This window comes from Phyllobates terribilis, unplaced genomic scaffold (assembly GCF_046119375.1).
Source record: "Phyllobates terribilis strain yellow unplaced genomic scaffold, ASM4611937v1 Scaffold_11__3_contigs__length_659146591, whole genome shotgun sequence".
NCBI lineage: Eukaryota > Metazoa > Chordata > Amphibia > Anura > Dendrobatidae > Phyllobates > Phyllobates terribilis.
Window position 1 is genome coordinate 207,569,960 of NW_027362771.1, and position 27,564 is coordinate 207,597,523.

Genomic DNA, 27,564 nt, shown 5'->3' on the forward strand with positions numbered 1-27,564 from the left:
AAGTTTACTATTGACCAACATGCCAAAGTAGTGCTGTCATTTTCCAAAGGCTGTCGTCCGATCTGAATTTTGCCTCACCAGTTAGCCTGGCTAATTGTAAATCATGTATTCAACTTTAGATAGAAGCAAAGAAAATAAAAGTGCTAAGTAACAGAAGCTGCATGAGATCATACCTCCAAAGAGTGCACGTTAGGACACTTCTTGATTGGTTCTGGCCTTTAGTTAGAAATCCATTTAGACCAATAGGTATTCTGCTATTAGACTAAATTACATAGCTTTGTAAGTTTTCGATGGACAAATTTTTGAAAACAATGTACAAAAAAACCCCAAAACAATGCAAGTTGGATACAAATATATTAGAATGTATGGATAGCATACATTACATTTAAGAGGTATACATACTACTATACATTCTACATCTACGTGCATCTTTTCGGCTTTGGCACATGACTAATTGGTATCACTTCATTAACAGATTAATATTTTATTGTGATCCCAGCTGGAAATATTGGGGGCAGGAGCTGAATCTTAACTTTTAAGTTTCAGGGCTACAAACTTGAATTCCACCAGGGTCATATTTCAGCTTTCTAACTTAGATAAAAAATGTCCCAAGGTTTGCATAATCAAGTAAAACTGTATATTCTATTCCCTCGTCATGCAATTGCATGGAAGCCAACATAAATAAGACATGAAGCTCCATGGGGTGGTTATGTTAATTATTCGATGGTGCGCACTTGTGATTTTTCATTACAGTAAAGCTACTTCTAGTTTGTTACTGGAATCATTTTCAAAAAATAGGCATTAATCCAAATCTGTTAGGAAATAAAACTGAGGAAGATGAAGATGAGTAAACATAATCCTCATTTCTGTAACTGTCTCTTTCTATCCCACTAGTGAAATTTGCGTTACTAAAATTAAAAAAAAATCTAAAGACCAAATTTGCATGCTTTGTGTAATAACATTAGTGTATTCCCTTCTAGAATTAATTTCTTTTCTGTCTGGTTTTGATCTTATGTGTTATAGCCATTGAATATTGTCTTTGATATTATTTTGTTTTACCATCTAGATAGCCCGGTGGATAACAGACCTCCAATATTTTTGACCCCCATTGGCCAGACAAGTAATAAGACCGTACTAAAGGATGATGTGCTCTTACTGGAATGCATCGCTGAAGGGCTGTAAGTTGTTGCCTTAATGTGTTACTATTCTGGGGCTGTGGTCATCTGGGTATAAGTTAGCTATACAAGCTCCATAGTTGCAGTCCATTGGCTCATACATTTCTGTAGAGGTATAATTTGAAGCACCAATGCAAAATTTACTATAAGGCCCCCTCTTACCTTGAACCGTTTATAACAATGGTATCTTCTTATATGGGTGCAGCTGCAATCTCTGAAACACAATAACTGAGTGGTTATATGAAAGTATAATAGAATATACTTTATTGTACATCAATATTAAACATGGACATCTTCCATTTGTGGCTATTATGGTTCTAAATACTTTTATGCCCAAAGATGACAAAAGTATTCTCAGAGTGATACCTTTATTGGCTAACCAGAAAAAAAAAAAAAATATTTGCAAGCTTTCAGAGCACCGAGGCTCCTTCTTCAGGCAGGTTTACAAATGAATTATAAACATGCCTGAAGAAAGAGCCTCTGTGCTCTGAAAGCTTGCAAATATATATATATATATATATATATATATATATATATATATATATATATATATATATATATATATATATATATTTTTTTTTTTTTTTTCTGGTTAGCCAATAAATGTATTACTCCGAGAGGTCTTTTGTAGTGTTGAGCCACCCCCGTAGTGTTCGAGTTCGGTTCGGTTCGTCGAACACCCGTGTGTTCGCCGAACTGTTCGTCGAACTGTTCGTCGAACACCTTCGAACACCGTTAAAACCAATGGCAGGCAAACAAAAACACATAGAAACACATAGAAAACACCTTCAAAGGTGTCCAAAAGCTGACAAACTGCTCAGAAGACACAACTAACACATGGAAAAGTGACAAGTACATATAGTCATGCGAAAAGAAAAGAGGTGGAGGAGTAAAAGGAGGGGGAGACACAGATATAGGCATGTCATGCCCTTCTAAAATCCAAAAAGTGAGAAGCCGAGACGGCCAGTCCGCTCCTGCCCGTGCCACCTCCGTGTCGCCGGGTTTGTGCCAGAGCCGCGGTGAACCCTGACGGCCAGCCCCCCTCTCCCAATACTGGTGCCTGTCCGCTGGTGGGTCGAGAGAGCCCCCCTGTGGTGGAGGCAGCTCTAAGCTTTTTAATTTAAATTGTCCCTCTAATTTGAATGAATACACTTTAAATCCATTTACAAGGATCTATTGGAGGGCAAGTCTCATGCCAGCAGCCGCGTAATTCCAGCTCCAGTAGCGTCCACTAAAGCTGCTGCAGTTAAAAAGCTTTTATAAGGATCGAGCTCGGCTGTCCACCGCAAGGCATCCTAGTGCCAGTCCCAGCCCCTATGCCTTGGGGTGCCTCCTGATGCTCTTCACTAAGTATCCCGTGGTCCCGAAGCATTTCCTTTGAAAAAATTAAGTGTCCAAACTACAGGTGGTGTAGCTTGCTTAACAGCCGGGATAATCCGCTGACTAGCAGACACTGCTACTAGGCACAAAGTATTTCCTGGGCTAGATGCAGTTAAAAATTTGTAAGTAGATACTCTCGTTGGATGCTGAGAAAGCATTCCATAGAGTCTCCTGGCACGCCATATATGATTCTCTTAAAAAGCTTGGGGTAGGGGTCTAGGGGACCCTTTTATAGCCAAAATCACGGCCCTGTATCACAATACGTCACCTAGGCTGAAGATAAATGGAACTGTAGCACCGAGGGCTCGGTTGCTACAGACGTATTGCACCTCACCCAGAGGTGTGATATCTCACTCTCAGATAAGGATGGAGTGTGGATCAGGACCCGACACCTGCATGCATTACACCACATTGCCGTGGGGCAGGGCGACCAATATGCCCCTGAGATGGGCACGACAGTCCCTGTCCCTGGCTGGAGTGGGGGGAGGGAACACTGAGGAAGGGGAACCCTGCAGTGCAGGAGCAGGGAGGAAGCAGTTCCTGGGTGCATTGAGAAGGGAGTATAAAAGGTGGGCACCATCTTAGTTCAGTGCAGAGAAGTCTGAGCAGAAGTGGCAGGGAGCAGGGGCTCTGCATGAGCTCTGCTCCGGAGGCGGGCCTAGTAACAGAGGCCCAGGCCTGCAAGAGGGAGAAGGAAGGGAGAGGAGCGGAGAAGGCTCCAGGAACGAGGAATGAAGGGATCCCAGGGGTGCGGACGGGCGAGTCGCCACCGCACGCCCGAATCCACCTGCGTGGAGGGGTCAGGCCAAAGGGGGAGACCGGTCCCCGAACTAGTGGAGGCAGGAAACGACCCTCAGCTAGAAACCGGAGGCTCTGACATTTTATGTGGCGCAGCCCCTTGCTCCACCCGCTAGGAAGGCACCACATAGGGTCAGGGAAACTGGCGCCAAGTTTACCAAGAGGAGGCCCGAGGCAGCCGGACAGAAGTGTTGGTAAGAAAGGCCAGACAAAGGACACACAAAGGGGGTCCTGTGAAGCGCTCCAAAGTTATCTGGGAGTTGTCTGAGCCCCTCACCTGGTGAGCACAGTACGACGTGGGCAGCCGTTACCTGCAGACGTGGTCTGGATAATAAGAACTGTGAGTAAAGGCCCTGAACTGCATCACTGACTCCGTGTCGTTACTGCTGCTGCCCTGCACCATCACCCCCATCCTCCGCATACACTGCCCTGAGGCTATACTCCTCCCGTGGGGAGTTATGCTACGCTCTGCTGCACCCACAACACCAGCCTTAGCGGTCTGCCCTGTAGCGGCGGTTCACTCTGACCGCAATCCATGGGTGGCGTAGTCGGACATTTAAACATCAAAACCACATAAATAGTTCCGCCACTGGTTTGACCGCCCTGAGCCACGGAACCGGATCGCCGCCACGAAGACTACAACCACCAGCATCCACCAAAAAGGGTCCGGCTCCGGGTGTCCCAAGGCCCAGGGGGTGCGTCAGAACATTTTCATCACCTTTCACAATCCCCAATGGGACAAGGCAGGGATGTCCTCTGTCCCCTCTCTTATACATCCTAGTGACGGAGCACCTGCTCTCATCAATTCGCCATAACCCCAATATTAGGTGGATTGAGGTGGGAGGCGCCGAGTACAAGTGCTCTCTATTTGCTGATGATGTCCTAGTATATATCACTCAATCACATATATCCATCCCTGCTGTTATGGCTGAAATAGATCACTTTGTTACATGGTAAAATTTTAAAATCAATGCAGCGAAGTCTGAGGCCCTCGATGTCTCCCTCCCTAAATCCATATAGGATTCCATCCAGTCCAACTTTCCCTTTGCCTGGCCCTCACAGGGTATCAAATACTTAGGAATTCCTATTCATAGAGACCTCTCCCATCTATGTTATCTTAATTTTGGGCCCTTTATTGAACAATTCCATACAGACCACGGTTGGCAAGTTAGAACTGTAAGATTCACTACGTGAACCACTGGTGTTTTGTGGAAAAGCACATGTACACCGCGTTCCAAATTATTATGCAAAAAGTGTTTAGGAGTGATAAGGGAAGAATTTGTTTGTTTGTCAGTTAAACTCATTGATGGTGATGTGTGTCAGGGCTCTTTATATCACTGTAAGCAATTGCAGACACCTGTGCTAATTAGTTTGGCAGGTGTGTCCAATGAAAGGCAAGACTACTTAAGAAGGCTCTCTCACATTATTAAGCAGCCTACATTTTCTGCCAAAATGGGAAAGAAAAAGGATGTGTCGGCTGCTGAGAAGCAACAAATTGTGGAGTGTTTAGGTCAAGGCATGACTACAATCAACATTGTGCGATGATCAGGATGAAGTGTCTTGGCAATCAAGAAGTATGTAGCTGATTCACAGTACACACGTGTGCGTGCTGATAAGGGCAAATTGAGGACTCTTTCCTACAGGCAATTACGTCAGGTTGAAAGAGCAGCGGCAAAAAAGCCTTGTCATAGCAGCAGACAAGTTTTTGAAGCTGCTTGTGCCTCCAACGTCCCCCGAACAACAAGATGCAGGGTCCTTCAGAGGTTTGCAGCTGTGCATACGCCATCCTGTCGACCTCCTCTATCCACTTCACACAAGCAGAAACGGCTCCAGTGGGCCAAACATTACATGAAGACTGATTTCAAAACTGTTTTGTTCACGGATGAGTGCCGTGCAGCGCTCGATGGTCCAGATGAATGGAGTGGAGGATGGCTGGTTGATGGACACCCCACGCAAACACGGCTACAGCGCCAACAAGGAGGAGGTGGAGTAATGTTTTGGGCTGGAATCATGGGGAGAGAGATTGTCGGCCCCTTTAGGATCCCTGAAGGCGCTAAAGATGAACTCCATAATGTATGTGGATTTTCTCAAACAGCACTTCCTGCCATGGTTCAAGAAAAAGAACCGTGTATTTCACAGCAAGATCATTTTTCTGCATGATAATGCACCATCTCATGCTGCACATAAAACATCTGCATCTCTGGCTGATATGGGCATAAAAGGGGTCAAACTTATGGTGTGACCCCCATGCTCCCCTGACCTCTACCCCATTCAGAACCTTTAGAGCATCATTAAAAGGAGTGTCTATGATGGCGGGAGGCAGTTCACATCTAAGCAACAGCTCTGGGAGGGTATTCTGTCCTCATGCAAAACAATTGAAGCAGAAACCATCCAAAACCTGACAAATTCAATGGACGAGAGAGTTCAGAAGCTCCTTTCGAACAAGGGGTCCTATGTGAAAATGTAACATCACCTAGAATAAAGTTTTGAGTTGAAAACTGTTTGATTTCAGTTTCTAACAACCTGCTAATGCTTATAATTTCAAAAATGAACATTTTTTTGGTCTTTATTAAAATGAAAAGGTTGATCGAAAAGTTTGGGGGATCTAAGAGTGTGGCAACCCAGTAGTCATGATTACTTCGAATTCTGACAATATGAGGGTCATGCTGCAGGTAGTGCAGCAAGAAGGCACTTATGTGTCTTGCGCATCTCGGAGCCCCAAAATTATTTTCCGGGCTAGATGCAGCTAAAAATTATTTTTAATTTTAAATCTGGTGAAGCTTATTATAGATGGCCTAATAGGATCAGTGCTGCACACTGCTACAAAGCCCAAATTATTTTCCAGTCAAGATACAGATAAACATGATTAGTAATTTGAAAGCTTAAAACGGTTGGTAGGGTGATTTTAACCAATCATCAAGCTTTTACTCTCCCCAGGATGACACAGGGGTAGAAAAGTCGTTTCGGATCCATGATTTGTTCATCTTTATGAACGTGAGTCTGTCTACATTATCAGTGGAGAGCCGCGTGCGCTTATCTGTCAGCACACCACCAGCAGCGCTGAACACACGTTCAGACAGAACGCTGGCTGCGGGGCATGACAAGATCTCCAAGGCGTAAGTGGCTAGCTCCGGCCATTTATCCAGATTGGAAGCCCAAAAAGAGCAAGGGTCCAGTGACACAGTCGTGGCTTCAATGTTTACTTGGAGATACTCCTGTACCATCGTCTCTAGGCGTTGACTATGTGTCAGACTTCTTGTCTCCTGTGGCCTTGCAAAGGATGGGCTAAAAAAGTGGTGAAATGATTCCGCAAAATTGATGTTACCAGCAGATACTGTGGTTCTGTTACGGTTTGAGTGCTGAACACTTGACGGTCCCACGGTTGGCAAGTTGGAACTGTGAGATTCACTACGTGCACCACTGGTATTTTGTGGAAAAGCACATGTAAGATTCTGCAACAGTCTCTGCTGATACTCCTGCATGCGTGCATCCCTTTCTATGGCAGGAATAATTTCTGCAAATTTACTTTTGTACCGGGGATCTAACAGTGTGGCAACCCAGTAGTCAGGATTATTTCTAATTCTCACAATTCGAGGGTCATGTTGCAGGTAGTGCAGCAAGAAGGCACTCATGTGTGTTGCGCATCCAGGAGCACCAAGTCCCTGTTGTGTTGGTGGCGAGGTAACAATCATGCTTCCTTCCTCTGTCCTCTCCCCCCAACCTCGCACAACAGAAATGTGATCAAGGTCTCCCTCATCTCATGAGTCTTCCATCAGTTCGTCCTCCACTTCTTCCTGGGCTCCTGCACCTTCCTCACTAGTTTGGCTGCTACCATGCGCCCTGGTTGAACCATCTCCCCCACCCTCACATGCCTGCCGCCTTGGTGCTGCCGACCGTCTGGACCTTGCAGATGTTAGCCCTTCCGCATACAACTCCTCCTCCTCTACTTCCTCCACCTCCTCTTGTGCCACCACCTGACTCCGAATTCTGTTTAACATGTGCTCCAGCATGTAAATCACCGGAATAGTCATGCTGATAATGGCATCGTCAGCACTAAACATCTTCGTCGCCATTTCAAAACTGTGCAGAAGGGTGCATAGGTCCCTGATCTGAGACCACTCCTCCAGCGTGATTTGCCCCACCTCTGAATCTCGTTGGCCCAGGCTATACGTCAGAACGTATTGCACCAGGGCTTGTCGGTGCTGCCACAGTCGCTGCAACATGTGCAGAGTTGAATTCCACCGGGTAGGCACATCGCATTTTAGCCGGTGAAGTGGCAGGCCCAACGACTTCTGTAGAGATGTAAGTCGCTGAGCTGCGGGATGCGAACGGCGGAAGTGAGCACACAGCGACCGTGCCCTCTGCAGAAGGCCATCTAGTCTGGGATAGTGGGCTAAAAATTGCTGGACAACCAGGTTCAACACGTGAGCCATACAAGGCACGTGTGTGACATTGCCCCGGCGAAGGGCCGCACCCAGGTTTGCAGCATTGTCGCACACGGCCTTCCCTGGTTTCAGGTCCAGTGGAGACAACCATTCATGAAATTGGTTCTCCAGAGCTGACCACAACTCCTCAGCTGTGTGACTCACATTTCCCAGACATTTCAATGTAAAAACCGCCTGATGACGTTGAGCCCTACTGCCAGCATAGTAAGGAGGTGTGCAGGATCCCTTCTGCGCAGTTAGAAAGCTTGTGGCATGACCAGACAGGCTTTGGGTGCAGGTGGAAGACCGAGAGGAGGTTGAGGAGGCAGAAGCAGTGGAGGAAAAATGACATAAAGAGGATTGACGCACAACTCGTGGGGACGGCAAGACTTGGACAGCAGCCCCTTGTCCTGCTGTCACCATAGTTACCCAGTGCCCAGTCAGCGACATGTAACGCCCCTGTCCATGCCTACTCGTCCAAGTGTCTGTGGTGAAATGCACCCTGTCACACACAGAGTTTCTCAAAGAAGCGGTGATGTTGTGTGCGACATGCTGGTGGAGCGCAGGCACACCTTTCTTTGAGAAGTAGTGCCGACTGGGCATCTGGTACTGGGGCACTGCGACGGACATAAGGTCTCGAAAATCCTCTGTGTCCACCAGGCGGAAAGGCAGCATTTCTGTAGCCAAGAGCTTGCAGATGGTGAAATTCAACCTCTTAGCTTTCTCATGGCTAGGAGGAAATGGTCTTTTACTTGTCCACATCTGAGGGACCGAGGGCTGGCTATTGTGCTTAGACGGGGTTGATAAGGGTGTCCCCGGCAAACTGCCGGTCTGTGAGGAAGATGCAGGCGGACATGTTAGGTTGCCTTGATCCAAAGGTGGTGCTATCGATGTCGGACAGCGCTCAAGACCAGCTGGTGTTACCACCTCCAAAGAAAATGATGACCTGCCAATCACGCTGGCTGTTGCGGGTAAAGAGGTGGCAGGTCTGCGCCCCAAAACAGGTGTGACTGCTGTCCCCCCAGTCACAGAGGATGAAGAGGCCGCGGATGCACAAGATATGGCAGACGGTGGTTGGCCCGGCCGGCTAGACCGCATTGTAGCACACTGAGCTTCCCACTGCAACTTATGCTTCATGTCCATGTGCCGGTTCATGCATGAAGTACTCAAACTATGTATTTTTTGGCCTCTACTTAGCTTTTGCTGACAAATGTTACAGATAACACGAGTTGGGTCATCTTTATCGATCTGAAAAAATGCCCAGGCTATGCAAGGCTCAGCACCCATGCGACCTGAAGAGCCACCACGACTTGTGGTGAGAGGCAGAGTTGTGTTTGAGGATGCAGTTGTTGACGTGCTTCCAGTACTACGTCTCTGTCCAGGAAGGCGCAACCTGACCTCGTCGTCACTAGCATCTTCCTCCACCTCCTCTGCTGACCTCATCTCTTGGCTGACTGTGGGTTGACAGTAAGTGGGATCTCCGACCTCATCATCATCACCCTGTGCGTTATCACACCCGTCGTCCTCAGAGCCAACCTGTTCCTGCCCTGACAAAAAACGAAAGTTGTCACTCCAATCAGGTATTTGAGTCTTATCATCGTCTTCCTCATTGTCTCCACCAACAGGAGTTACAGTTTGGGAATGAGGGTCTACATTATGGTCAGAACCTTCTGCGTCTGGTCCTGGATCCGACTCATAAAGATTCTGGGCATCAGTGCAGATCATTTCCTCGTCTGGATTCACAGAAGCGCTGGAGTCGACCTCTGATTCCCAGGCTATAGTATGAGTAAACAGCTCTGCAGACTCAACCATCTGTTCTACCTCATACTCAGACGGGCAGCTGGAGATTTGGGAGCTGTGAGGAAGCAAGTGCGATTTGGGTGACACCTTTGAGGACTGGAGTATTTGTGATGTTGAAGTTGATGTGGAGGAGAGCCCACTTAAAGGAGCACTTGATATCCGTTGAAGCACCTGCTGTTTTTGTGCCTCATCTGGAATTTGTAGCGATTGGCGTGGCCGTAAGAAAGGGATCTTATCACATTGTCCGCTAAAAGAAGTAGACATTTTAGTTTGGCTGGAAGATGGTCTTTCTTCTGCACCTACCCCACGGACACAACCTTTTTTCCCCTTCCCAACACGCCTATTCCCCTTTCCACCAGCAGCAGGCCTTTTTCCACTCATTTTGGTGGTTAACTAATTCACAACTCTGGAGTTGTTTGCACAAAAAAACAATGGATGGTAACCGAGCAGAGCTGAGTGGCCAAACTGTGGTATTAGGCCAAAACTATTGGCTGGGTTAGATGCAGAAAAAAATTATTTTTAATTTGCAACCTGATGGAGGTCAGTATAGATGGACTAATAGACCAAGTCCCACACACCGCTAGAAGCCCAAATATTTTTTCAGAGCTAGATGCAGAAATTTTTTTTATTCAATTTGCAACCTGATGGAGGTCAGTACAGATGGACTAATAGACCAAGTCCCACACACTGCTAGAAGCCCAAATATTTTTTCAGAGCTAGATGCAGAAAAAAATTATTTTTAATTTGCAACCTGATGGAGGTCAGTATAGATGGACTAATAGACCAAGTCCCACACACTGCTAGAAGCCCAAATATTTTTTCAGAGCTAGATGCAGAAAAAAATTATTTTTAATTTGCAACCTGATGGAGGTCAGTATAGATGGACTAATAGACCAAGTCCCACACACCGCTAGAAGCCCAAATATTTTTTCAGAGCTAGATGCAGAAAATTTTTTTATTCAATTTGCAACCTGATGGAGGTCAGTATAGATGGACTAATAGACCAAGTCCCACACACTGCTAGAAGCCCAAATATTTTTTCAGAGCTAGATGCAGAAAAAAATTATTTTTAATTTGCAACCTGATGGAGGTCAGTATAGATGGACTAATAGACCAAGTCCCACACACTGCTAGAAGCCCAAATATTTTTTCAGAGCTAGATGCAAAAAAAAATTATTTTTAATTTGCAACCTGATGGAGGTCAGTATAGATGGACTAATAGACCAAGTCCCACACACTGCTAGAAGCCCAAATATATTTTCAGAGCTAGATGCAGAAAAAAATTATTTTTAATTTGCAACCTGATGGAGGTCAGTATAGATGGACTAATAGACCAAGTCCCACACACCGCTAGAAGCCCAAATATTTTTTCAGAGCTAGATGCAGAAAAAAATTATATTCAATTTGCAACCTGCTGGACGTCAGTATAGAAGGACTAATAGAACAAGTCCCACACACTGCTAGAAGCCCAAATATTTTTTCAGAGCTAAATGAAGAAAAAAATTATTTTTAATTTGCAACCTGATGGAGGTCAGTATAGATGGACTAATAGACCAAGTCCCACACACTGCTAGAAGCCCAAATATTTTTTCAGAGCTAGATGCAGAAAAAAATTATTTTTAATTTGCAACCTGATGGAGGTCAGTATAGATGGACTAATAGACCAAGTCCCACACACCGCTAGAAGCCCAAATATTTTTTCAGAGCTAGATGCAGAAAATTTTTTTATTCAATTTGCAACCTGATGGAGGTCAGTACAGATGGACTAATAGACCAAGTCCCACACACTGCTAGAAGCCCAAATATTTTTTCAGAGCTAGATGCAGAAAAAAATTATTTTTAATTTGCAACCTGATGGAGGTCAGTATAGATGGACTAATAGACCAAGTCCCACACACTGCTAGAAGCCCAAATATTTTTTCAGAGCTAGATGCAGAAAAAAATTATTTTTAATTTGCAACCTGATGGAGGTCAGTATAGATGGACTAATAGAACAAGTCCCACACACCGCTAGAAGCCCAAATATTTTTTCAGAGCTAGATGCAGAAAAAAATTATATTCAGTTTGCAACCTGATGGAGGTCAGTATAGATGGACTAATAGAATGATGCTATGCCCAAAAGATTTTACTTCACTAGGTGCAGTAAAAAAATTGGTATTCTATACACAGGTGGTATATCTTGCAACACAGATAGGCTACTCCACTGACTAACACACTCTGCAATAGGCCAAAAAGGATTAGCTTTGCTAGATTCAGCCAAATGCTGTGAAAAAAACTTGCACAGCACTGGCACAGACCTGCCTGGCAAAAACTGATAGGAACTGATGTAACCTAGTCCTGAAAAGGACTCCAATTACAATTAGTCTTTACTCCCACAATCTATCTATTTAAGAGCACAGACCTGCCTGATAAAAGTCGTAGGAAATGCTGTAACCTAGTCCTTAAAAGGACTGCAATCACAACTATTCCCTACTCCCAAGCTATCTGTATATTTGTGCGAAAATTGGCTTGAAATTAACAAGGTATAGCGCACACAGCAACAGCGGTGCCGTCTAACACGCAGCTGCAGCAGTGAGAAAATGGTGGCGACGGGGAAAATGGCTTGGTCTTATAGGGCAAGGACATGTGACATACACTGCCAATCACACATGCCCTTGCTTGTGTGAAAAAAAGCACTTCGCTCCGTGTGTGCGCTGCTGATAGGCTGACAGATTGCACCTCCCCACTGCAAATGCGGGAAAGAGAAAAAAAAATGGAGATCTTCATTGTTCCTGCAGAAATCCATCCCCTGCCCCTCCCCCCGCCCCGCTGTACACTCAAACTGCGTATTAACATTAATTTTCATCATTACTGAGAAAAAATCCAGTTATGATTTTGGTGCACGAACAGTTATCGAACATAACCTCGAACAGCCGAATTTTTCTCAAATTGTTCGTGTTCGCCGACCGGCTCGAACACCGCCCAAAACAGCTCGAATTTGAGATTGGCGAACAGTTCGAGTAGAACAACGCTCATCTCTAGTCTTTTGTCATCTTTGGGCATAAAAGTATTTGCATTGATTTTTTCTGGCTAACACGGTACATCATGGCTATTATGGTGTAATGGTGAAAATTGATTTATTTCATATATCAGAGAATATTTGGGGACATATTCACTTTTTAATGTGCTGAGAAATGCTGCATTGCTACCTACATACTAACATATAACCATTTAGATAGACAGCACACAATCTTAAATAGTGTGTAAAATGCACACTACTTAGACCGAGTTCGCATGATGTTTTTTCCCAAACGTCAGTGGCTCCTTCAAGGCTTGTCTGAAGCCCTGAAGAGTGGGATCCAGGCGTATCTGCCAATGGGGCCATTGCCTTTAATGAAACAGAAGGAGTCACTTTGTGCTCTGTCTGCCCCATTGGCCTTTTTGAGTCGGGCACAAAAGTGTGGGTGACTGTTTTTGTGCCGCCTGAAAAAGGCGGACAATGCGAAAAATTTGGTCAGAGATAGCACAGAGTGACCCCATCTGCTTCATTAAATTAAAGTAAATGGCCCTGTCGGCGGATGCCTCATGAATCCTACTTTTCATGGCTGCACATGGAAGCCTGACGTGTGACTAAAACGTGATGTGAACATAGGATTACCTTCTCTAAAAAAAAAAAAAACAGTGCAAAGAAATGTACGGTAACTAAATAATGCAAATAACGTTAAAATAAAACCCATCAAAATAAAAAAGTGCATGGAAAGATAATTTCATTAAATGGATTGTCTCATGAAGACAACATCTTCTGTTTTTAAAAAAACTGTCTTGTGAAACTCCTCTGCCTAGATGCGTTGCTCTTGCCATGGAAGTTTTTCCAGGTCCCACAATTCGCCTCCACTCCGGAGAGGAATGGGATTTACTTTCCAGAGCTTTCATCTGGTTATCGGAGAAGGAATCCCAATAAGCGCTGTCTTTTTAATTGTTATGTTTTAGAAAGTCTTTAAATATTATGTTTGGTTGCTTTTACATTATTTCAGTCTAAAAAATGTTGAATGTTAAAGAAGCCATTATAGTGCCTATAGGAGTTACCTAACTGATATAAATCTGCAAAGTAATGCAGCATTGCAACCCCATCTCGCTTAGAAATTTAGGGTTAACATTGCTATAGGAGCCATACAGATTTTTTTTTTAAAAGTGATACTCATAAATAAGCTAAACTGCATTTGTAATGGGAGTCTAAGGGCCTCATGGAATAACTCCTGGAAATCTGCATCTTCCACAGACAAGGCTATAATTAGAAATATTAAAATTACATATATCTTATTCAGAAGGAAATGATCCTGAGGATTTACACTTACTAATGATAACCACTATAGTAATGCTAGAACGTCCTTTATTACAATGACGCTCCCCTTTTAATTTTAGCATCAGAAGGTTTTTCTATATGAAATATGTGGATAAATAAAACAATAGCCGCCTGTAAGATTAGTCACTTCAAGGCCAGCTTAACCTCATAGTCTGATCTTCTTTACTGTCATGGTAACCACAGCCCTATTGACTAGCGCCTGCTTTGAAATATTAGTCTGTTCCCGTGTAGCGATAGGAACACAGATGCTACATTACAGCAGGTCATCTCAGTTGTCTTCTTGCTCCACAACCTATTGTCACGCTTGTTGGCATCAGCCGTGCAAACTCTCCAGTCTGGTGCAACCTATTGGCCATGGCGTGGACCGTAATTGAAATATTTTTATTTCAGAGGACACATAAAAAATGTGACCCACTGGGCCTATATTTCAGTATTTGAGCAGCTGTAACATGGGGATTATGAGCAGAACAATGAAAAGGACTAAAAGCTGACATTGTGTAAATGCAGCCAGACCCACATATTGTGCAGGGTGAATGCTGCAAAGTCATTGTTTTAATGTAGCTTGGTATTTTTAACATTCAGATTTGATCTTTTTTTGTACATATTGACCCTAAGTATTTACTTACGTAATGTTAATAAGTGGACTATGTATAAGTGTGAAAAGCAGATAACAATAATGGATATCTTTCAGCACCATGTCAGTTCTAAGAACCAATACTTCTAACCCTGTGTAGTATTTTTCTGTATCAAATGGTAAAAGAAGGCTTTTTATACCTCCTAATATTATGCACTTAAAAATGCCCCAACAGACCATAGTATGGATGTTAAAGACTATTGAAGCACCTCAAGTTATTATATAAATTAATAAAATAATATAATATTGCTAGGAAACATATATTACATATACCATAATGTCATGTATGTAGGAACAGTACAGCCTTGCCGTATACTGCGCTGTGTATAAATATTTATAAACACCGTTGTATTGAAATGTGCAATCAGTATTTTCCAATAGGCTTAGGTCTGCGAGGTTCAGTATTCTGGCCAAACCTATCCTATTTAGCAGTTTAACTCCTTCACAACCCTGTGCTTTTCCATTTTTGAGCTTTCGGGGTTTTTTTTGCTCCCCTTCTAACTTTTTTATTTTTCCATCAATATATCTGTATGAGGGCTTGTTTTTTTGCAGGAGCAGTGCTTTTGAATGACACCATTTATTTTACCATTCAGTGTACTGGAAAACAGGAGAAAAAATTCAAAGTGTGGTGAAATTGCAAAAAAAAAAAAAATGCAATTCCACAGTTGTTTTTTGTTTTTTTTATGTACTATGTTCACTATACAGTAAAACTAACCTGGTAATATGATTCAGGTCAGCACAGGTTTGCAGATATCAAAGATGTATAGCTTTTTTTTTTTTAATTTAAGTGATGAAAACAAAATTCAGAAAAACATTTTTTTCTTAAGAAAAAACAAAGGAAGGGTGGGAAGCTCACCAACGTTGCTAATAGAGATATCCACTTGAAATAATCCAACATGGTGGGTGCCGTATTCAGCTGGCAGTTTGCAGCGATAGTAGGCAGTAGGAGAGGAAATGCCGCACATCCATCCGTAGGTAATATAAAAAAGTTATTTTATTGTAGGTCCGTTAAAAAATGACAAAACACATACAAGAGGATATAAAATACTGACGCGTTTCGAGCGGCGATCCGCTCTTAATCATAGCTATGATTTACCGCTAGACATGTGTCAGTTTTTTATATCCCCTTGTATGTGTTTTGTCATTTTTTAACGGACCTACAATAAAATAACTTTTTTATATTACCTACGGATGGATGTGCGGCATTTCCTCTTCTACTACCTATTTTTTGCTTATGTCGCCATTCTCCAAAACCCGTAGCGTTTTCATTTTTCATGATCTGGGACTGTGTGGTGCTTTTTTTTTTTGCAGCTTGAATTGACGTTTGTATTGATACCATTTTGTTGTAGATACGATGTTTTAGTTGCTTTTTATTGCATTGTTGCAGCGGACAAAAAAAACGTAATTCTGCCGTTTTGATTTTTTTCTCACCACACCGTTTACCGATAAGATTGTTTTTATATTTTGATAGATGGGACATTGCAGAACGCAGTGATGCCGAATATGTGTATTTTTTTAATTGTTTTATTTTCAATGGGGCAAAAGTGGGGTGATTTGAACTTGTGTTATTTTTATTTTTTTCATATATTTAAAAACTTTTATTTCACACATTTTACTGACTTCAATAGTCCCGTTAGGAGACTTGAAACTGCTTCAGCACTAGTATGTATAGAAGAAATCAGCCATCCAGTGTGATGAAATATGTGGGCTCGGCGTGCAAGTCCATATCAAAGACGGGGAAATGACCTTTCACGTAAATATACGTCAAAGGTCGTGAAGGGGTTAAGGCAGATTTTTACCCTGTACCCACTGAGAATTAACTATGAACATAGTGTGAATTAAGCCTTAGGCTATGTGCCCACGATGCAGATTTGAAGCAGAAATTTCCTGAGCATTTCTGCATCTTCTTGGCAGAAAAAACGCATGTGGATTTTACATGCGTTTTTTTCAGCGTTTTTACATGCGTTTATGCATGCGTTTTTCCAACCAGCATTTTTTTTTTTTGACCAACTTACAGGAAATTTCTACTTCAAATACTGCATCTAAAGTAAAAAAAAGAATTAAACAGTAAAAAGAAAAAAAACCTTATATTCACCTCTCCGGCGGCCCCCGGTCTCCTCCCGGCAGCGTCCTCTCTCCTTGGCGTCCTGCGGTGTACTGGAAAGACCTGCGGTGACGTCATTTAGTCAGCTGATGGTCACACGACCATCACCTGACCGCTAACGTCACTGCTCGCATGACCATGAGATGACTAAATGATGTCACCGCATGTCCTGCAAGTACACCGCGGGACGCCGAGGAGAGAGGACGCAGCCCGGAGGAGACCGGGGGCCGCCGGAGAGGTGACTATGAATATTTTTTTTTATTTTTTACTTTATAATTATTTTTTAACTTGCAGTCTCCTCTTCTCCCGGCCCGGGTACAATCCGCGTATTGAACCGCATAACATCCGCATGTATACATGCGGATATTATGTGGTTCAATGCAAGTCAATTTGGTTGTGCACAGCACATGCAGATCACCATTGGGATACATCCCAGACCTCTTAACAAGCGATTTTAATGCGTTTCCGTGGCGGTATTTTCGCCGCGGAAACGCATTACATCCGCATCATGGGCACGCAGCCTTATATTGTTTTATCTTGAAGCATGTGATCTACATGAATCATTAACCTTCTGTTGCAACTGATCCTAAATTCAACTCTACTTAGTCTACTGCTTGCCGACACCTCATCTACACTGCGGATGCTGCTGAGCAACGTATTCATGCTCCAGGGAAACGTTAGTTTTGTTAGGACTTGTAGTCCAGTCTGGGAGCTTGTGGCTTAATACTTATATCAATCATCAGTTCTATTTAGCTCTCTTTGGGCCAGGTCACGCCCTATTTAAGCCTCAGCAGTCTTATGTAAATTACCAGTTATAGTTTATTTCTTACCTGGTCTGCATTTGGTGTTATATTTGTCACCTGATGCTTGATTTGGTGTCGCCAGGTCAATAAAAGTTCTTATTTTTGTTTGACTGTTTCACATGAGATACCAAAAAATTCTCCTGCCATGACTTATGGCTAAAGGACTTGTATGAAGCTGTAAGGTCAGACTCATGGCTATATATCATGACTATGCTAGGTTCCGCATGCTTCTTTTTTACACCTGTTTTATTGACTCCATATTGTTCCAGTTCCTAAATGAGCCTTTAAAAATGACAGAAAAATACCAAAATATAAGACATCTTTATATAATGAGGCATGTTATTGTTGCAAGAAACAAAAGAAAGCTCTGTTTAGTCAGTGATCAAACTATTGTATTTCTACAATCTTGCACATACATCTATTATGTGCTCTGTCACTCAGTGGCCTTTTGTGTCTTCTGCCTCATTTAATTTAGTGGAAAGCAACATTTGTGTGTATTGCGAGAACACACAGATAGCATTTTATGACATTGTAATTGCTCATTTTCATATAACAAGAAATTGCCAGAAGCGCCTTTCAGTGAGATGTTTTTCTTATTCCTGATTTACAGCTTGCATGACTTCTAATAAATTAGCACATTGGCCATTTGACTAAATAACCAATGCTTTAAGAAGTCTTCTCTTCCATCTTCCATATGGCAGTAAATGTGACAGTTATGTGTTATTGTTTTTTTTTTCTTTGCATTTTGAATTGACTTATTAGAATGAGTAATACAATAAATTTGTGTATGGATTTTTAACCCCTTGAATCCACCAAGCAGCATAATTTAACGACTACTTTCCCTGGTACTGCTGCTCAGCCTCATTCATTTGAGGTTCAGTGGGAGGCATGGTTACATTAGTAAGTATCTGGATAAACTTGATGGGGACCAACCGGTAGGCCTCCAGTAGAAAGTATCAGACGTCTTCATTATGTTCACCTGTGAAGAATCTTTTATGATAACATATGGCAATTTCATCAGCAGAAAGTCTTCTACAATATTATAATCAATGCCTATAAATACACCATGTTCCAAATTATTATGTAAATGCTACTTTTCTCAGATTTTCCTAAATGGTCAGTGTGGATGAGTCAGTATAATGTTCAAATCATCAACCGTCTAAATTACATTTTATTGAACAAAGCTCCCAATGACAACAGTATTTTTTTCAAAACTGAAAAAAACTCACAATGCACTGTTCCAAATTATTACAGACAACAGAGTTTCCAAACATTTTTTTAGTGTGTAAAGAACAGAAAATGGTCATTTGTTGAATTTACAGCATTCAAAAATATTTCCCGGATCCGCTCATTCCTCAACCACGAATCTGTAAAAACACTAGTGCATGTCCTCATCATCTCCTGCCTCGACTACTGCAACCTCCTGCTCTGCGGCCTCCCTTCTACCACTCTCGCACCCCTCCAATCTATCCTAAACTCTGCTGCCCGACTAATCCACCTGTCCCCCCGCTATTCTCTGGCCTCTCCTCTCTGTCATCCTTCAGTAACCCTTGCTCCACCATACCGCTGCACGACCAGCTCACCTACTGTATCGTCACCCATCCCTTGTAGATTGTGAGCCCTCGCCTGCTGGATCCTCTCTCCTCCTGTACCAGTCACTGACTCGTTTTTGTTCAAATTATTGTACTTGTTGTTTGCTACGTATATTCCTTTTAAATATGTAAAGCGCCATGGAATTAATGGCGCTATAATAATAAATAATAATAATAATTAAGAGGTCGCAATTACTGAAATTACTGAAATCAACAGCTTTTTCAATCAAAAACTTAACAAGCCAGGTTACATGTTAACATAAGACCCCTTGTTTGATATCACCTTCACAATTCTTGCATCCATTGAACTTGTGAGTTTTTGATTAGTTTCAGAATAGACCCCCCAGAACTGCTGTTTGACGTGAACTGCCTCCCAGCCTCATACATCTTTTGCTTGAGGATACTACAAAGATTCTCAATAGGGTTGAGGTCAGGGGAGGATGGTGGCCACACCATGAGTTTCTCTTCTTTTGTGCCTATAGCAGCCAGTGACTCAGAGGTATTCTTTGCAGCATGACATGGTACATTGTCATGCATGAAGATAGTTTTGCTACGGATTGCACAGTTCTTCTTTTTGTACCATGGAAGAAAGTGGTCAGTCAGAAACGCTATATACTTTGGTGAGGTCATTTTCACATCTTCAGTGACCCTTAAGGGCTTGCTGCTACCCCAATGATTCCGGCCCAAAACATGACTCCGCCACCTCCTTGCTGCCAATCCACCCTTGTTGGGACATGGTGGCCACCTACCAACCATCCACTACTTCATCCACCTGGACTATCCAAGGTTTCAGGGCACTCAAACAAGACTGTTTCAAAATGAGTCTTCATGTATGCCCAGGCCCACTGCCATCTTTTGTGCTTGTGAGCACTGTTTAGGGGTGGCTGAATAGTAGGTTTAAGCAGAACTTAAAGCCTTTGGAGGATCCTACAACTTAAGGTTCACAGGACTCGAGAGGCACCAGCAGCTTCAAATACCTCTTTGCTGCTTTGTAATGGTACTTTAGCAGCTGCTCTCTTAATCCGATGAATTTGTCTGGTAGAAACCTTCCTCATTACGCCTATATCTGCACAAACTCATCTGTGCTCTGTATAAGTCACAAATCTCTTCACAGCACAATAATCACGCTTACGTTTTTATGAAATATTTAATGTTTTCATACCTTTTCCAAGTCATTGCACTGTTTGATGCTTTTTGGCAGCAGAGAGATCCTATTTCTTTCCCAAGTTGTCTAAAACCTGTGGTTTGCTTGATAATGTGAAGCGTCCTTCTTAAATATTTTTCCTTAATTGGGCTCTCTTGGCAAACCAATTATCACAGGTGTTTGAGATTGATTTCAGTGATCCAAAGAGCATTGAGACACAATATAATACATAAGTTTATTTGAAAAACAAAGTTACATCTTTATGACACAAATCCAATTTGCATAATAATTTGGAATGTGATGTAGTAGTGTTTCAGTAATAACTTTAGAGAGCCCTGCAGAAATGAGAGAGACTTGTGTTCTATCAATGAACTGGGATCAAAAGCGTCTTGTATCAGAGTTGAGACTGGCGTAATTCACTGTTCTTGCTTAATCTCGTATAACTATGTGTCATTAAAGAAGATACAAAAATTATTAGACTACCTTTACAAACAAATAAGTTGTACTCTAGCATTTACTAGTCATCACAGTCCAATTGCCTTACTCATTTTGGAGTTGGACTGCCTGCAATGCCTACTACATTATTAAAGACAACCTACAAAAACACAGGAATAATAGTCATAGTAATTTAAGAATAAATACTTTATTTATACAATAAACACATGATAAAATCAAGATAAAAAGCCCTCCGGCTCCATGACACGTCTGGTGTTGGTGGGCGGATGTGACGTCAGACATGAGCCGTCAGCTTCCGGTCCTCCGGTATGGAGAGACGTGCGCCGTGTACAGTATTCTTTCTGCCCTATATAAACTGGTCAAAACGCCTAGTATGTTACCTCTCCCATGAAGCACACGCGAAACACGCGTCAAGGGCTTCCTATGGGCTACTATCCAGGGTCTGTATGGATTCCTTATTCATTATATTGATTTTTTTCATCTATGTATTTTCTTTTCTGAATGAATTTCTCTATTGACTATTGTGTCTAATGGACATTCTTACCACTGATATGAGACATGCCTTTGTCCATGTAATTTTAAGAATTCTGTGTAGTAGATATGAGTAATTCTATCAATCACATGCAGTGGATGTGATTTTTGCCCATATGGGACTGTATTACATATTGGTAGGTTATGCATCCACTTAATATTTAATTTGATCCCATATGGTATATATTCCATACAATAGGCTAAATTAGTTTGTGTGTTTGATTTTTTACTGCATTTGACTGCTATTCTAGTATGTACAATAGGACATATGTCCACTTTGCCTAGTATTCATGAATAGTCTATGTAGTGGAATGCTTTACATCTGTATTATATTTTGACCTGTTCATGTAGCCCTGTCTGTTTTTTCCCTTTTTATCTTGATTTTATCATGTGTTTAGTGTATAAATAAAGTATTTATTCTTATATTAATATGGCTATTATTCCTGTGTTTTTGTAGGTTGTGTTTGATTTATGGGAGTGCCCTTAATTATTTGGCCTAATAGGATTAATACATTATTAAAGAGGGATAACATTGAAACCGTACAATTTCCTATAATTTATAGAGCACAGATATTGGGACTGAGAAAAGCTCATGTGCATAATACCCTTCATACTGTACATTTAATATTCTTTCTGTACAAGTTGTTGGTCCAGCCCTACATTGAATAGTAGTTTACAGTCCGCCTATAGGGCTTTCCTTACAGTACAGGGCTTACATCAATATTCACTGTCAGTAGCTCATCATGAATTCAGTCTGCAGCCGTTTGTAATCAATGCTTTGATGCATTCTGGGATTTTTTTGTGCTTAATTTATGTCTAGGGCTGTCAACAAATTATCGAAATTTTGAAATAGCATGGAAAATAATGTGATTAACTCCTGGTCTACTGGTTACATTATTATTGTATACTGCACAATGTTTAGTTCATTGTACGTGTTCTGAACCGAGACCCCAACAGGGGAACACTTATGATTACCGTTTTGTCAATGGACCCTTAGAACAAGAATTCACCGTTGATCATTACATACCATTATGCAGGTGTAGAATAAAACTTTTAATAAATAATGAATAAAATACAACAGACAAACCACCCAAGTGGAAAACTATATATATAAAAAAGGAACTATATGTCCCTATTAACCACTCACACTCGCCCCTGCCTAACAGCGGAAGTTGGCAACCTTATTCCTACGCCAGTGGCGCCCCTGCTCCTCGGTGGCTCTCCCTGCTAGCCCTGTATGGCCCTGTTGCTAGATAGAAAAAACAATCAATATCACATATGCCAAGTGCAGTTGGAGAGAATGCTTATCGGTGCAAGAGATGCTTGGGATGTAGGTGCAATCCCTAGCAGATATATATACAAGTGTCTGCTTTCACTAAGATGATGGTATCTTCGTTATCTGCAAGTTGGTGGTAAATGAGTAGCAGACCAAGAGATTAAGTGTCACTCTGTCACAGCAAAATGTGGTTAATTTGCCTTCATATATGGATATGGGTACACCCTAATGTAGTGGGATAATGTGCCTTACAAAGCCCTTATACTGCCCCTGCCTGTCAGTGAAGGTTGGCACCCTTATCCTGCGCAATGGCGCCCCCACTCATCGACAGCTATCCCTGCAGGCCTTATCTGACCCTATCCAGGGTAGTGGTGGATAGGTAAGTATAACTGAGGCTGTGATGGAAAAAGGTATTCAAAATAGACAATTCAAGGCATTGGGGGATGTGACCTTGGATGTACTCATACGTCCAAGGTCGTTAAGGGGTTAAATGGAAGCTGTACTTTCAGCAAACTTTACATGACTTAATAGTTCAGGTGAATATAAGAAGCTTTGTAATATATGTTAGCATAGAATTCTGCTTCTTTTACCACTTAAAGGGAATTTGTCAGCAGGTTTTTGCTATGTAATCTGAAGACAGCTGGAGATAGAGGCTGAAACACAGAATTGAGGGATGTATCACTTGTCAAAGTGTGTGCTGTTTACTAACTGTGAATAACAGTGAAGAATTTATCACCAAGAGACTAGTCCGGCAACTAAGCACCTCATTGTCTATGGACTTTGTACATGGAGTGCCTGGTGTGGGTGGGATTAGCTTTCACAGCTCTGCTTCATTCTAAATCTAAAAGCTCTGATTGTATCGGAACGGCTGCACACAGTAATCTAAGTGATACATTGTTGGATTCAGTTTCTCTTTGCCTATATTATGCTGCTCTCAGATGAGGTAGTGAAAACCTGCTGACAGATTCCCTTTAAGACCGCCATACACATTAGACAGTCTAATGTGTATAGTAGTGCCAGCCATCTGATGGTCAGGGAAGATGTCGATCGGACATGTTCAGTTTTGGACTGCCGATTGCATTGTTCTCCTGTTGCCAGCCAAAGGGTCAGCATCTTTCTCATAGAGAACACATGAGCGTTCGTCCGAACGAGCTCTCCTGTGTATAGAAGAGTCAGCTGACAGCTGAACGATCAGCCATATGTGTATGAAGGCCTTTACTCATCATCTACTGAACTCCATATTGGTTTATTATTTATTCTGCAGACCTACACCTGAGATTCGCTGGAATAAGGAAGGAGCAGAACTGCCCAGCAACAGAGTTTTTTATGAAAATTTCAATAAAACTCTAAGAATAATTGGCGTTTCAGAAGAAGATGCTGGCAAGTACAGATGTTCTGCCCAAAATAACAGGGGATCCATTTACCATGTAATTACTGTTATTGTAAAAGGTAAGTGATACCCACACTGAGTCATCTCCGACAGTGCTGTATGGTCAGATCCCAGCAGAGCCTCCCTATCCCGAAGATAGATTTAAAAGTAGATACTGTTTTAGTAGAGCCCTGCAGCATTGTGCAGCTTTAGCCGGGTTCAGATCCTGGCAGCTTTCTTTCCTGCCCTGCACTAATCAGCAAGATCAATGTTGAACTGATAGATAGAGGGCAGTTCTCTCAGTTGGTGGGAGGAACGCTATGTCAGCTTTCTCCTCAATCCTAGGAAGCCGCCTCCCTGCTATCATTTTAAAAAAATTCTAAACTTTGTTAGAAAAAGTACATTTTGTTTGTCTCCACTGACTCCACTTTTTGAAACCCATAACTTTTTTTTTCTTGTTGAGACATATCATGGATTGTTTAGGATTTCATACAATGTTTGATTGCATTTTATTTCATTTTTGGAACATGAGGGGATCAAAAAGGCCAAATTATTTTTTTATAGAATTTACTGTATGGGCTAAATAATGTCATATTTTGATAGGTTGAAGTTTTATGGATGCAATGATACCAAGTATGCTTTGTGAATTTTCAGAATGGGAAAAAGGGTGGTTTAAACTTTTAGGTACATGTACGTCACATGTCAGGAAGAGGTTAGTCTTAATTTTTTCTTTGTTTTTTTTTTTTGGAAGGAAGTGGGTGGCTGGGAACATTTTATCAGATTTTAAAACCAGTTACAAGTATTCATTAAGATATGGTCTAAAGTTACAATATTCCGTAACAAGTTAACATCCAAACTTGAGGTACCAATGTACTTTGTCTAAAGGTTTTTCTTTTATTCGTCATCTATTCTATGCAAAATTCATATGCACCAGTATGCCATTTTTGTGAATTTGGCACACTTTTAGTGTTTTGTGACAATAAAAATTTTGCGCTTTTCTTTCAACTTGAGGCACAAATTGTAATTTGGTTGTCAGAAAATTAAATTTCATTGTTTGTTTATTTTTTTTATATAGGATGTCTATGACCTTGACAGCACCTTTTTAAATAAAGTAGTCCCCTTGGTAATCTAAAAATAACATATACTCACCCCCCCATACTGGCGCCGTTCCAGCAATGTCAGCTTTGGGTCTTCCCAGGCTCACATGACATGTTATATAATGAGAGGCCTGAAGGCAATCACCGACCACTATTGGCTGCAATGCGCTCACTTCTTTGGTCTGAAGCGCGTTCAAATGGAAGCAGTGAGAGTGCAAGAAGCTAATAGTGGCCGCTGACTACCTGTATGGCTCACGTGACATAACAGTGGCTCAAGAGTCCCAGGAGACCCGGACCCAGGTGAGTATATGTTATTTTTCTTTTATAAGGGAGTCTGCTTTATTTAAAACTGGGTTGTCTTGGTAGTGGACAATCCCTTTAAGGAAGTCTATTCTCTTGTGCAGGATGAGCTGTATATAGGATGAACTAGTAGCAGTAATGTTTTGGTGGTTGTGTTTAGTATATTTCTGGCTTGTAAGAAGAGGTGTGATTGATAATCTGCAGGCATACACAAAAGAATGAAATTAATCTATTTTTACCATCTAAATTTTCAAGTTTTTCTCAAAAGCTGATAAGATATATTAAGCCCTCTAAACAGAGCAGGGCTTAAAGACCCATATTTTTTCCAGCTTTTATTATCCTTTTTTTTCGAGTAATGTTGGAGAAGAAGCTGGTTACCATGGTAATCGTCAGTAATGCTTTCTATTCTTGTCCAAGTGATTTACTCTACAGAAAAAAGCACAGAGCTTCCTATGCCATTTTGTTGCTTGTGCATACAGAGCAGATATGTGCAATGTACACTTGACCTCGTCCAGGCAGTGACTGACTTGAATTAAATATAACCCTTATTTTTTAACTTACTTTGAAAGTTCCTTTTTATTTTACAGGAGCATTACAGATGTGTAGGTGCTGATTCTGTCTAAATAATGCTGATTATGTATAAAAAATGAGCTTGTCATAGATATGGCCACATGTCGCACTTTTAAGAAACAAAGCTGAATGATCTCCAAAGCATGGTTTCGCTAACACCCATCTAATGTGTATGGCCAGCCTTATTATCATTTTAGCTTATTCTTACCTATCTGCAGTGTGGGTGATAACTTGCTGATTTCTGGGAGTTCCACTATTGCCACCCCCACCAGTCCCTGGAATGGGGCTAGTAAGTCCTGTTTGAATGAAGTGATGGAGATGCCTGCCATTGTTCCACTGGTTGTCTATTCTCATCATTGCTATAAGAAATGAATAGAGTGAATTTGCATGGTCACTGCTCCATTTAAATGGGGCACATCAGTGCACTGTATTCATGCCCTATTGCGACTCCCAGCAATCAATAAGTTATCATCTGTCCAGTAAGTAGGTGATTACTTGCTAAGATGGGAGTAACCTTTTGAGGCCATGTTCAGTGCCAAGTTTTTTCTTATACTGTTAATGGAATAGGGTTCTACTTGGGCTCCGATCAGTAAACCCAGAAGTGCAGTGTTTATTTTCGTGAATTTCTAAAGAAACAAGCAAATCTCCAAGCATGATTAACAAGGAGTACATTAAACAATTATGCACTTTCCATTCTGATGTCAACCTACCCCACATTCAATGACAACCCCAACTTCACACCTGAGAGGTTTCTGATAACAGTGTTGCAGACTACAGAATAAATACTGATATGATATAGCATGTATCCATATAGTCCTCTGTCCGTGAATTTCCATTTTTCTGCCCCAGTGCTCCGGTCACTAATGAAATATTCATTTCTTTTCTAGCTGCACCTTACTGGATCACTAAACCTGAAAATCTCATACTGTCACCAGGAGATGATGGGACATTGATCTGCAGAGCTCATGGGAATCCTGCCCCAAGTATTACATGGTTAATAAATGGAGTTGCAATTGAATGTACGTAAAGAATTCCTTCAGATTTCTAAACAAGATAATAAAACATGCATAAAGAACACGGACACGTGGTATACGACATCTTCAAAAAAAAATGCTGTGTTTCCATCCTATCCCTAATTTAAATGTACAGTTTTCATGTAGCAAGGTTATGGATGAAGCTGATGTGCATATTTATACAGTGTATACAATAGAGTATGTCTTACTGAGAACAGAAAGACCCCTAATGTAATATTTAACACCAATTTACAATCTTCATAATAGATGCCATTCTTCCATAATATTTAAACTTATGAAATGAACACACGCTATGTTGTTCCAGGCAATGGCTGCATAAACCTTCTGTTTTATATATGTTGTATTTGCAGTGGCTCCTAATGACCCAAGCAGAGTGGTAGATGGTGATACTGTTATTTTCACAAAAGTGCAAGAACGGGCCAGTGCAGTCTTCCAATGCAACGCTTCAAATAGCTATGGATATGTACTGGCAAATGCGTTTGTGAATGTACTTGGTAAGTGTTTTTACTTTTTAAACATTATTTTAAAGGGAACCTGTCATGTCACCAAATGCTACTGTCCTGAAGATGCGATTAATAGCATTCTAAGGCTGTGCGCCCGCCGCACTGAAAGCATGGCTTCTGGGAGGAAATTAACTTTATTTCTCCTGGCAGCCTTTGGCTTTCAGTCATACAGGCATGCCGGCTCAGCTTCAGTCACAGCACAGTGCATAGTGAGTGGCGGCTGTAAGCACAC

General features: G+C 41.7%; 1 protein-coding gene across 15 annotated transcripts in view; it reads left to right on the plus strand.

Moving 5' to 3' along the window:
• NRCAM (neuronal cell adhesion molecule) overlaps nucleotides 1-27,564 on the plus strand; it is a 256,326-nt gene that overhangs the window by 170,378 nt on the left and 58,384 nt on the right. For all 15 annotated transcript variants that reach the window (XM_073652000.1, XM_073651998.1, XM_073652001.1 and 12 more), the window contains 4 exons: nucleotides 1,067-1,178; nucleotides 23,724-23,908; nucleotides 26,683-26,814; nucleotides 27,180-27,323. In XM_073652000.1, the coding sequence (XP_073508101.1) occupies nucleotides 1,067-1,178; nucleotides 23,724-23,908; nucleotides 26,683-26,814; nucleotides 27,180-27,323 (573 nt within the window). The remainder of the gene's footprint in view (nucleotides 1-1,066; nucleotides 1,179-23,723; nucleotides 23,909-26,682; nucleotides 26,815-27,179; nucleotides 27,324-27,564) is intronic.